This window comes from Anser anser, assembly GCF_964211835.1.
Source record: "Anser anser genome assembly, chromosome: 2".
In the NCBI taxonomy this organism is placed as follows: Eukaryota; Metazoa; Chordata; class Aves; order Anseriformes; family Anatidae; genus Anser; species Anser anser.
The window spans coordinates 36,345,133-36,358,430 of record NC_139721.1 but is presented as its reverse complement, the minus strand read 5'-3'; the positions used below and the strand labels follow the sequence as shown (position 1 = coordinate 36,358,430).

The following is a 13,298-nucleotide window of genomic DNA, read 5'->3' as shown; positions in this document are numbered from 1 at the left end:
TTTCTGGCTGGGCCGGTAAAACTAAACCAGGAATGGCTCCATTAAATTTAGTAACTTGTTAGAAGATCATCAAATTGGATTTCAGTTCTTAAAATTAAACATAGAAATGAAAATCTGAGACACAAACTTCTTATAATGCATAGGTTACCCATTTAATCTAAGTGGATAGAACTTTTCTGTGGAACAATAAGAAAAAGAGATTAATGTTTGCCAAAAAATTCAGTCCCCCAAACACTCGTTCATTTTTTAAATTGTTTTATTGCAGTTGGATAATGGAGATAAATACCTAAGAGCAAAATCCAGTAAAAGTCACATTTATTTTAATTTTGGAACAATTCTCCAAACTGGTTGTGTTTTATGATAAAGAACAAAAAGTTAAACTACATTTCAGAACATTTTGTTCTTTAAAACTGGTCAGACAGGTGGGAAATATTAAAGTACTACAAATTAAATGAATAATTTTCCACTCCAGCTCTGTTTCCCAAATTGAACAAGTCCAAGTGAAAGAAACCATGACTTTTTCTGTTTTGGAGATGCATATCAGCTGGCGATGCACTTCAAGCTATATTAATTTGATTAAAAAGTTTATCCTTAATAACCTGAGACATCAATCCATGTATAGCTTCTATGGTGGTCTTGCAGCTGAAAAACAAGCATAAATTCAATGTTGGCTAAACACCGAACTCCACTGTCATTTTATTTGAAGATATTCAGCTGTTTTGGAAGTTCAGGGTGCCCATAACCCCATGAATCTTCCCAACTGCCCAGAAAGGAAAAGTCACACACACAGCAATTTAGCCATTGTTGCCAATAGCTTTGAAAAGCCAACTGACCAGCTCTGGTCTTTTGACACAAAGACCAACCCCAAAAAACTTTGTCTAGCAGTTCAGGACATCTTACATTAACAATAGAAAATGAGTGCTGTGGTCATCTGAACAAAAAAATTCCCCCAAAATCCTGGGTGATGAGAGCTACCAGCTTCTGTCAATAACTGAAGGCTGCCCGTGTTCTCTACCTTATCTCCTTTGCCCAAGCTCAAGCCAGTAACATATGGTAACCAGAGCTCCCCAGAGAAACTGTTTTACAGGGAACATTCAAGGAAGAGTTTATAGAGCTCATCAGGTAAAAACATGTAATATGTATATTTTTCAAAAAATAAGACAGCTGAGAGGATTCCTATTGATCCAAGTTTAATTCAATGCCTGATTTAGAGGAATGTACTGTCAAACTAACAAAAATATCTTAAAAAATACAAAAGATGTGTCATCACTGAAGGCAGGAAGAATAGGGGTAAATTATTACTAGACAGATCAAGCAATCCTAGGCAAAGGAGGCCAGTTTGGAGCACAGTTTGGCCAATGAATATGTACTCTCATAAAACTGCTCTCAGTAACGTGTGTGTACAGAATCAGAACATTTCATATAGCCAAGTGTAAGTAGCTTTATGCTAATATCTTACAATATTATCCCCTATAACAAGTACACCCAATCAACATATTTATTCAGCTTTTAGCAAGCTTTGCAACCTTATTTACCCTCAGGATAATTTAGGTGTCAATGAATCAATTGTTCTGGTGCCCCCACCAGGCTACTCCTGGCTTTTTTCTCTTTTCTTAGGACAAATGATTTTATCTTTTCAGAGGAAAGATTATTAGTTGAAGAAAAAGGTGCATCTTTAAAAGCGTTATAATTAATTCTGGGAACTAAGGTAGCCTATGTTGCAGAGGAAAGCAGCACTGAAGAAAGACAACAGCAATCTCTTCCAGTCTTACAATTTATAAACTAACTACTAAGAACAAAAACAGGAAAGAAAAATGTCTGCAAATGCTGCAAGAAACAGTAATGATAGGGTGATGCAAAAATACTTTTTCAATTCTTACAATTTGAAAATAAAATGCTGTCAATCTTTTGGGACACCCTGCAGATGAAAATCAAAGGCAAAAACACATCAGCAACCCCCTCTTTCCAGTATCTTTAAAGTGTTGCCATTGTAACTGTGTCACAGCAGGAACTGGAAAGTATCAGTTAACATGAATTAGCAACAGCCTTAACTTGACTGGAAGGGTGCTCTGCAAGTGAAGTTGCCTCAGTGGGTATTAGCTTCTACAAAGACAAAAGCAAAAAAAACAAAAAGCAAACAAACAAACCCACCCAGCTCAACCATGCTTGTTGGAAAACTTGTCAGAGCTATTAACTTTCCATAAAAGGACACAGAACACACTGGCACAACAGCATCTCCGGTTCTGCTTAGTAATGACCAGATTACATGTGCGTGCATCCCCCCGCTGCCTATGGTGAAACAAGCCCTTGACCAACAGCAGCGTTTCAGACTCACGCTCTTTAAGGCCAAGTCTGCGTTCAGCTGAGTTGTATTGAGCAAAATCTTCCTAGACCTGCCCAAAGTCATTTATTTAAAAATCAGTCTCTTTACGTAAGGCTTCCTTTTTTTCCCCACCCACCATTAAACTCACTACTCATCTGGTACCTCAAAAATCAGAGTTTGTTCCTTAGTAAAGTTTGTCCTGTGGCACATACTGCCAACATGAAGGAAAACAAACAAACAAACAAAAGCACAATGAAAATAAAATTATTCAAGATAAAAGGATGAGAAAGAGCACCAGAAACCTCCAAATCTGAAAATCGGAACATCCCAGATTTTATTCAATTTTTGCTGCCTGTTCCAAGTGATTCTATAGAGCTGTTCCTTATTAAATTGAATCATATCCCACTCTGAACATTTTTAAGAAGCATGCAGGTGAATCTTATGTATTCCTGAATTCTCCATAGATTGCCCAGAGTTTATATTAGCAGGTACTTTTTGTTTTCGGAGTCTAGAATGTGCCAAATACAATGTTGTTGAACAGCCCAAGATACTGTATGACTTCTGTTGGATACTACTACTCTTTGTTAAGAAGATTTTACTCAGAAAAAATGGTGACTATAATCCTATATATTCTAAGCACACGTATCACTTGACTGTTCATTTGGAGAGAGATGTATTTGTGAGAAGCCATTTATGTTCACTTTTATACTTCAAAACTAACAAACGAGAGATAATTACAAACACGCATGTAAGGAACACTAAGGGAAAACACTATGATTCCTTTGAAATAATGCTCTGTACCCCATGGTTGTAATTTCATTAACAGACAATTAGTAGCTGGTAATAGTATTTGCTGGCAGGCAAGGTGGTGAAATGTAAAGGCTACAATTTCTGTAACTTGCTTCTTAAAAACAAAAACGCAAAAAGCAAACAAAAAACACCCTTCCCCATCTGTGGGAAAAAAGATGTATTAAGAATTATGAAAAAAGGGAAGTTCTTGATTTTTAAATAAAAGTATTACACAAGTATTTTCTTAAACCTTCAGAAATAATTGGTCTCATTTTTACCTAGAATCTAATCATTCCTATCCATAATCTTTTAGGTTACAATTTAATTGGTAGACTACAATTAAAGTCTTGGTAATAAAACAAAATAACATTTTTTTTTTAAACAGGGAATGCATGCATTATCTTACCTGTCTCTTGTTGCTTTAGCAAGTTTGTCTTCTGATTTCTTATCGTGAGTTTCTAAACCCAGCATAAAACTGCCCCGGCCAAGCTGAGCTTCTGACTGTTCTAGTTTTTCAGACAAATCAAAGACCTGGCCAGTGGTGTAGTCAGCATTCTTTGGAGAAAGACAGCAATAAACGTATTGAATTCTAAGCCATAAATTCAAACATTTATATACAAAAATCAACAACACCTGAAAAGAGTCTCAAGTACTGCACATTTTAACTTGTATCTGCAATTTCAGTACTACAGAACATGAGTGGTACATGAGTGGTGGTTGAGAGAGCAGGAGCTGAACAGCTGAGAAACACTCAGACTGAAATTGGCACCCACTTTTCACGCACTCCCTAAGTAAGGGGACCAAGAAAGTGAAAGTAAAACTCAGCAGACTTTGGCTCAGAGAAAAGTTTTCAAACTGGCTTTTGCAGAAGGAAGGTTTTGATGCTGCACTTTTCCATTGAAGATCTACCTTCAGTATTTCTCTTGCAACCTCATTTTAACAATTCCATCTATTAAGTATTAAAAAAAAAAAAAAGAAACAGCCACAAAAGAAGTGTTTACTTCTTCAATGATATTATTTTAAGGCATACTATTCGTTACAGTACTGTCAAGTATTATAAGGTTAAAAGGTAAACACTTTGTCTTAAACAAGACAAAGTCTAAATTTATACAGAACTCAGTAAAATTATATATAAGTTATTCCCACCTTTTACTTTTAAAGAGCAGATATAAGGAACATTTAAATATTTATGATTAGGGAAACCTTCTTTTATTGCTTAAATGTGACAAACAGAACCTTAATGTGGAAACTATATGACCTACTAGTGTCCCAGTAAGCATTTTACAGTACAGGGTCTGGCTTTCAGCACTAACGAATTAAACGTATGCACAAAATAGCATACTGTGGTACTTACAGTAAGCAAACTTGAAGAACTGAGAGTGTTCACCCAGTATTTGTTCCACAAAAGCTCAAGCAATTTACGATCCAAAGATGATTTAAAGTAAGAGACTTCTAAAGCATAATACCTTTAAAAACAAACATGCACACAAGATAAGCTTCCATGTATCTTGTTTGGCTCTGACACCCATATGATGTCTCTCTGAAAAAGTTCTTATCAGTGGCAAGTATCTGCAGAAATTCAAAGCACTAAACGATAAGTTACCCCAGTTCCAATTCTAACTTTACAAGATATTCCATAAGTATTTCATTTATGGCTTTAATGCAGGTTTACATTATCCCCATGCATACACTGTGTTCTATTTAGGAGACTGCAAGTGTTTTTATTAATTTCCTAACAACTTCTTGTACAATGCAATGATGTCCCATGCTTGGGATCTTCAGTACAGTAATTTTTTTTTTAATAGATGACTGATTACATATATCTCACCTCTAATTCCATTAGGGACATCTGATAACAGCAAATGTTACTAACAGACAAATAATCTTAAGTTCTATCACATTTATTTTGAAAGTCAGGCTTTACTGATGCTACAGAATTCACAAGAAATGACAAAGCAGATAGAAAGCTGAGTTACGCAAAATCATTTGTGTAGGCGAATTACAGCAACATGAAAGCCATATGTTAAATTTTATTTTGATTGGGAAATTCAGAAGGGTAGTAACAGTCCTATTATATTTCAATTTCTCTGGAAAGTTACTTTGCTTGACATTTCTCTAAGAGATTCCATCTGCAATAACAATGCTTTACAATCTACCAACACACCACACTTTAATATTTCTGTGATAGAAAGTCTTAGATAGACTATCTTTCTGTGACAGATAGCCTTATTTCACATATGCTAAGAAAAATGAAGTCAGTTCGTTCAAAGAAATGTGTGCCAGATTCAAAGTAAGAAATCCAACTCACGTGAGAAATAATGCAGTGAACTTAAAAAGACTAAATGGATGCAGTTTCACATTGGACATTAAATACCAATTAAGGCAGAGAAGTTTGACTAAGATTATCCAGACTGTTACTACAAAGCAATCATTAGTCACTGGCATTCCAAACAGAGTAACTTTAAAAAATAGCTTTTAACATATGTCAGCTTCCTGAGAAACACTACCAACTTAAATAAATAAATAAAAAAAAATAAAAAAGAATCATTTGTTTGTTAGACCACCTCTAATAAAAAAAGGATAAAACATAAGCTTCCTCTCATACATAGAAGTGTGGACTTCTGGGCAATGCCGGATTTACAATAACTACTCTGAAATGACAGAAACATTACAGTTCAACGAAGATTTCTGTATGGCTACTGTTCTATATTTTTCTCAAATGATATAAGAAAATCAATTCTTATTTGTTCTAAGTTCATCTCTTCAGGGTCAAACTCTACATGAACTATAAATGCACTGAAGAAGAGATACCCATTCACCAAAACCATGAAAAAAATATAGGCAACAGCCTACAAGACATGCTGGTGTCAATGACATCTTGAAGTTTTCTGTACACAGTTGCTTAAGCTGTACTGCTTGTCAAACATCTGAAGACAGACCCAAAACCAGGCTCTGTTACTGGAAGAAGCGGTCCCAGCTTTCCCTGGCTGTTCTTTCCAAACCTTCATCTTCACCATCTGCCTCTGTTTTTCATCCTACCAGAGCTTAACCAGCAAGAATGCGTGTGCTGCCACAAGTTGGATCAGATCAGGAGACTGACCTGGCAAAACAAGTGTCTTGCCAAGCATGTAAATGTACGTATGGAGTAAGGAACACACAGCTGGGGATAGAAGAATGGTTAAAATTAAACTGCTTTTTCATGGAAACTAAACTAGCAGGAGAGATGAAGCAGCAATGCTTCCTGTTGCTGAAGTTATCTGTGAAGCAGCTCCACCTTCCAATACTACCAGAAACATGACTGAAAAACTGCAGCCATGTAACTGTAGGATAAAGAGAGGCACTGCAGTTGCCACTGCTCAGAAGAGCAGCAAGATAAGTCTACCTAGTCCTATTGCTGTATCTACATCTGACCCTTTCCTCCTTGCCCTAAGAAAGCACCACCACTTAGAAGTGTTCAAGAACCAGCTGCTAAAGCTTTTAACCAGGTTAAAAGTAACTTCATCTTTAAAACAGTTCTCCTTTTAAGTATCTTCTGATAAACGACAGTTACACTTTTCCACAAAACCAACACTGCTAAAGCAACAAAGAACTTCAAGATTTGAAACACTCCAAGAAATGCAGTTTTCCATAATGAATCACTAAGCTATATTAAAAAAAAAGGGGAGAGAGAGAACTTGTGCTGAAGTTAGTAATTTTTATGTTACTTACTGTTTACAATGTACACCAAAGTCTTCTATTTTATTAAGTGGAATAGTTTGGTATTCAGAGGGACCTTCATCCGGAGGCTTATACCCCTGAAATTAAACAAAGAAAGGGCAGAGATGACACAGTAAGATTAGGACTTCTCAAAATGACTAAGCTCTTCGAAAGCACTTCACAACGTTCTCGTTTATGCAAAGGAAGATACTTGCCTAAGGTAAATGAAATTTCCCCTGGTAGTCTGAAATTTGGGATTTTCTTGGATCTCAGGTGTACATTTGGCTTTACTAGAAGTTACTGTATTTGCAGGTCTATTGAAAAGCATGTTGGAAGCAACCTGGTGGTCATAGTTCACCTTTTTCTAACAGTTTATGTGGTATGTTATGGTTAGATCATTTCTTAGATCAGAGAAATGAAGAGTTTCTAAGATAAGACTTCTCTATCTTTCTTGGAAGTGATTTCAATCCTCTTTGGAAAGAAGATAGAAGGTATGAGAAGAGGGAAAAAACATGCCTTTAATATGCCCTAAGGATACCTAAAACTTCAGTTACTTATTTAGTCAAGATGGTGCCCCTCACAGCTACTGATTAGGCAGGAACTGCTCACAGAACACTCCCTAACAAATACCCTTCGTGCATTTATAAATACCCTCTGTGCAAATACAAAATATGCATTTTCTATATAGGATTTGGTTTTCAGGCACAGGATTCTTCCCTGTGCAAACACTCAAAGCATTTATGAAGTGTTTTTGCCAACCGAGGTGAATACTCTTCTGAATCACAAATTGTTCTAAGGAAATCTTTTGTATATTTATCAACACAAAAATAATGCTTGAATGCAACTGGGAACCTCTCATAAACATTTTGTTAGTTACAGTTTTACTGAATGACACACTAATGTTCTTGATAAGCCAACGATAACTGGAAGTTTGAACAATACAGCTGAACTTTATTAGACTGAAATAAAATAGCACAATTGTATGAGTCAGAAGTATCAACAAAAGACTGCATTTGGAGATCTAGATCTCCACTATTTATGTGATTTCTTAGTTTTTAGCCCAACTCTTCCATGTTAATTAACCTCTTTTGTACATTACTTTGTGAAGATTCATAGTATTTATTTAAAAGATTTAAGTAGAAAGTTTCAAGTGATATTTTTCTAAAATGAAAAGCAAATTACAACATGTAATGTCAAAATTTTAGTAGCATGTTTTAGGTCTAAAAATGATAGAACAATATTAACAAATACTTTAATGAATGTCACCTAGAATTATATCCATTAAAAAACTTCTATATTAAGGGATATAATTTTAGGACAGCTTTCTTATCTAGACAGTCTATTTGATTTAAGGCTGCCAAAAATCTATGAACAAAATAGAAGTCAACCTTTCTAAAGGTAATGAATGTCCAAAGACACACAATAACCAGCATGTCAACATGTCTTCTAGAATGAACACTGATATATAGCACAGCGAAGTAAATCGAACTGTTAGATGAACAAACCACTAATCTTTACAATCAATTACTTATTTAAAGACAGTTTATTGATCATGCGATCATGCACTAGATTATTTTAAATATTTACCTTAGGATATGTCCTAAACGCGCCAAGATTTACTTTTCCTGCAGATATTGTTCTTGTTGGATCAATCTGTAAAAATACAGGCAATGCTTGTTATGTAACGTTTTATGAATTATTACAGGCATAAATTAATAGCAATTGCATTTCAGAAGCATAATTAGTGCAAATTGGTTTAGTTTAGTCATTAACAGTACTTTTTCAGTTGGCATCCATTTGTGTGAGACTCTAAACAGAGGGAATATCAATGGCTATGGGCCATTTTTTCAAACTAATTTCCTCTCTTTCCCAAATACTTTAAAGAAATCCCACCTAGAGCAAGCAACAAACCATAATAAAAATCCACATTTTAATATTATAACCACTAGAGCTAAGAAAGAGCATTATGCAACCTACTGTATTTTGGTGGAAGAGAAAAAAGACTAACAAAGGAGCCTCCTTGATAACACATTTATTAATACTCTGCTTCAACTTATAAGAAAAGAAAAGAGAGGAGAGAGAGGAGAGAGAGGAGAGAGAGGAGAGAGAGGAGAGAGAGGAGAGAGAGGAGAGAGAGGAGAGAGAGGAGAGAGGAGAGAGGAAAAAAGAAAAAAAGAAAAAAAGAAAAAAAAAAGAAATGTTCTGTATCTGTGAAATGTCATAACATATGGTTATGTTATGACATATGATTCCCCTATGATGTCATAACATAGGGGAACTCACATGCTGGAAATACTTCTTAGGGGTGATCTATCCTTGTGTAATGTAATTCTACCAGAGTTATATCCTTTCTTTCTCACTAACTTCAGTCTTTTTTCCCTTATTGCCTTCAGTACCAACAGATGTACAAGTCATACTTGTAAGGTTTACTTTGATTTAAAATGTGATCTGATGCCTGGAAGAACTGAAGAGCCTGAAGGATTTCTTCAGATTTTTTCTTCAAAGACTTCCTAGAATCTTCTACCTTGTACTATGCCATTCATTTCACCTAAAAGGCATTTTAGCTTCAAAGTAACAGAACTCTGTGAAAATGCTTTCCTCCAGTCCTATGGAAGAGGCACCCAAGAGAACAAAACCAGAGTTTTGTTATATTGTAGGAGGTTAAATATGGATTACTCACTGCATTTTCTGCAGAAGTACCATCCTCAAGTTAAGAGCAGCATATAGATTTGTGCAGAACTACAACATGTGGAACAATGCAGTGAAAACAGCCTCAAAGAACAAGACTACTGGTTTGACCAGCATGTGGCCAACAAAGCAAAAGGGTTGAAACTGATTTAAGTGTTGGAACTAACACTTCCATCATGCACAACACACACTACTAGACTGTTCATGGACAAAAACCCTAAAGTTATTCACTTCTCAGCATAATTTGCTTTGCAGTTTTATCAACTATCAGACAGTACTTACAACCACTGCTACAAAGGGTTCTTGGAATTGCTGATTAAGCATCTGAGTACTGACATCGATCCCAGAGAGCCAGCAGCCGTAGCCAGGGTGACTGTGATACCAGCCAATTGCGTTTTCTAGACGACCGACCTAGCAGCAGCGAAGGAAAACAAATCCAGTGTTAATTTCCATCCTTAAAGTATCGGCTGCCCTCTGCTGGGCCTGCCAGCATACTACAACGCAGTAAGAATAAAAACAAGAATATACGCAAGAGTCTGCTATGCTAACTTAAAATACTAAATACACAGCTTATTTTGCTGAACTATTTTCTAAAAACCATACATTACGTAGTATTTGCTGTCATAACTACTCTATGCTGTTATGTACTACCACGAAACAAAGAATTTCAGCTCCAAGGACCCAGTAACAACTTCACTGACAGCTGAAATGCAGAAGAGACTCCACATGCTGAGGGAAGTAAGCAAAGCCTTGTCAGTGTGGAAGAGAAATTTTTTGGGGGTCAACATGATGCAAGTATATATAATCTCATATAACGTATAGTAAGTTCGTAGAGAATAAATGTTCACTATTTAGTACAATAACACATCTCAGAGGCATGTAGTGAGATCATTGGCAGGTTTAAAAAATAGCAACTTAAAAAGATGCATATTTTTGACCACTAAAAGTGACAGAATTCATTGCCACAGTATGCTGTGAAAGCCAAAAGATGTTGAGATTTTTAGGAGCAGAAAAACTCACAGTAGAAGTTTCCAAATAATACTGCTGGATAACTCTTAAAGTACCCTTCCCTGCCCCCCCCCCCCCCCCCAAAAAAAAAAAAAAAAGAAAAAAGCAAGCAACCAACAACAACAACAACAAAACCATACCATGGTTCATCAAGGAGAACAAACACCCACTGCATCTAAGTTTGTAATTCATCAGGATTTGTTTACTGGCTGTTAAATATTGAATTGAATGACTTTAGTCTGACTACCCTACATGCCAGTTCTTAACCGAGCGTTGCATGTTTCAATATATCAGCTGCTTGATTTTGCCAAATACTGAGTACGTCGGGATGAGACAGAACGCACAAACTACCTACCGAACTGAATGTTTATTTTGTTTTTGAATTGGTGAATAATATTTATATTTTCTTGCAACTCTAATTTAAGAGAGTCAAAGAGAACAGCAGCACACTAAAGCACATATATTATTTTTCAAAGCCAACTAACACTTTTTTTTTTTAAACCATGGCTATATCAGATCCTGCCGACAGAGAAACAAATAACTGGAACATTGGCTTCTGTAAAGTACCTATGCAGGGCGGATATTATCAACTTGCAATCTAATATAAAAAGTTATTCCAGGCACAACTCCTTGCCAAAATCAAACACGAACAGTCAGCATGCAAACTCTGTCAGAGCACCAGTAAAGCTGAATTATTGTATTTGCACACAAGTTCAATTTCAAAATAGTGAAGTCATACACAAAACTGCACAATACAAACAACCATAAAAAATATTTCCTATCAAATGAGTGCTCCCCTATAAACCTGGGCTGTGTTCAAAATCTAATGAAGTAATTGTATATAGAAATACTCATATTATGCTATATACTTATTAAATTGAAACTCATCATTTCTACCTAAGAACTGGATAGTAAAAATACATCTTTAGATAAAAACACCTTTTCATATTCCATACTTTTCTGCAACAGCAATATTAAAATCATGACATCAATAGTTTCCAGATAAAATGAACCAGATTAAATAAATTATTTTGAAATTTTCTCATAAACAGGGATGACAAATTACTTCCCTCCCCTCAAAAAAGCTCTAGAATATACTTACCTTTGTTTTGTTTACTTTTTTCTAACATTATGATCCAGCCTAATTCACATTTATTTAAATATCTTTAACTAGATATAAAGCTGTGAATCTAAGTACAACTCTCCAAAACAACCCAAATACTTGCTGTGTTATCTCCAGTGACTTGGTAAGGGTCCTTTAATTTTAGCTGGTTTATAATACTTCTGGGATTAAAGGAAAAACAAAGGATAAACTAGGCCTCAAACTATTTGAGCTTGGACAGTTAAGAGGGATTTCAATGCTTATTCATGGCGTAAGATTGCCCTGTACTGGAAGAAGCGTACCAGTAGGTACCCTGATATACCAGCATGCTGGTTTCTAGATCGGCCACAGAGCACGTTTGTATTTCTGTCACTCTTCTGCATGCAAGATTTTTTACAGCATGCTGAGGCTTAACCTGACATGTCTAGGAGTACAAGGTGAGGAAGTGGGGCCAGACTTTGAGTCGGTTATCTCAATATCTGAATTATAAATCTGGATAATTAGGTTGCACTGGAAGTTATTTATTCCTTCAGTGGCTTTTTCCTCCAAAAATGTGTTTTGTTTATAAATATAGAGAACAGCAGAGTTGCTAGGCAGTGAGACTTCAGAAAGCAAGAAGGTGCAAACAAGTATCATATTCCTGATCTATAAATAATAAAATATTTTGGTGAGAAAATTACTAAGTTATATTTAATTTCACATACTGTTTTTAGAGAAGACACGTCAGATATTTTAGAAACACGCTCCCTTCTTGTTCCACTGACAAGCCACCAGCCGCAGCCACAGAAACACCTCCTGAGCAAGACGAGTCGCGAGGAAGGAGCAACCCAAGTTGTGAGGAAGGAGCAACCCAAGTTGTGAGGAAGGAGCAACCCAAGTTGTGAGGAAGGGAAGCAGTCAGGCACCTGCTGACCTCCAGACATGGAAACCAGCGTGCTCAGGGGCCGTGCTGCTGCCCTGCCGCAGCTCCCCGGCCACGTTAGGGCAGGCACACGGCGACCGGGCCGCCGGAGCAGCACGGGGAGCGGGCAGGGGCTCGCATGGCAGCCGTGCGGGCGGCGGGGAGCGGCTTTTACCTGCTTGGCGTTCTCGATGTACGCCGCCATGTACTCGTAGGCGGCCGCCTGCGCGTTGACGCGGGTCTCGGTGCCCTCCACCGGCAGGGCGAAGCTGTCCATGATGATCATGGTCTCGCCGTCCACCTTGCCCAGCATGAGCCCCATCACCTCCAGGTTGCCCCCGGACCTGGCGTGCATCACCATCTTGAGGAGGGCCAGCGCCGAGATCTTGCAGTACTTGAAGTAATGGTGGCTGAAAGAGAGGGGCCGCCGGGGCGCTCAGCGACGGCCCCGGCCCCGACCGAGCCCCGGCCCCTCGCCGCCCACCCGCCCCGCGGCCCCGCTCTCTCTCACTCCTTGGTCCAGGGCTTGGCCGCCAGGATCTCCTGCTGCTGCTTGCGGTCGTACTTGTAGATCTCGTCGATGCTCTGCGCCTCCTGCATGTTGTTGGCCAGCTCCCACGTCTTCTGCGCCATCACGCTCCCGGAGCTGCCGCTCCCGGCCCCGGCCGCCGCCGCCATCTCCCCCCCCAGCTCCCGGCCCGGCCCGGCCCGGCCCGGCTCGGCCTCACCCCGGCCGCCGGCGGAAGCAGGAGCCGCTGGGGGAGCACGGAGGAGCGGCGGAGCCCTGCGCC

The 13,298-nt window shown here is 38.0% G+C and overlaps 1 protein-coding gene across 1 annotated transcript; it reads right to left on the bottom strand.

The window, feature by feature from the left end:
- Positions 1–238: 238 nt before the first annotated feature.
- Positions 239–13,289, bottom strand: COPS5 (COP9 signalosome subunit 5). The gene is made up of 8 exons (XM_083824169.1): positions 13,019–13,289; positions 12,683–12,917; positions 9,779–9,907; positions 8,396–8,461; positions 6,821–6,906; positions 4,467–4,578; positions 3,519–3,667; positions 239–642 (listed from the first exon to the last, which is right to left on the bottom strand). Exons 1-8 carry the CDS (start codon positions 13,183–13,185, stop codon positions 558–560), a joined length of 1,029 nt encoding a protein of 342 aa, XP_083680295.1. The 5' UTR covers positions 13,186–13,289; the 3' UTR covers positions 239–557.
- Between the last annotated feature and the right edge of the window lie 9 nt (positions 13,290–13,298).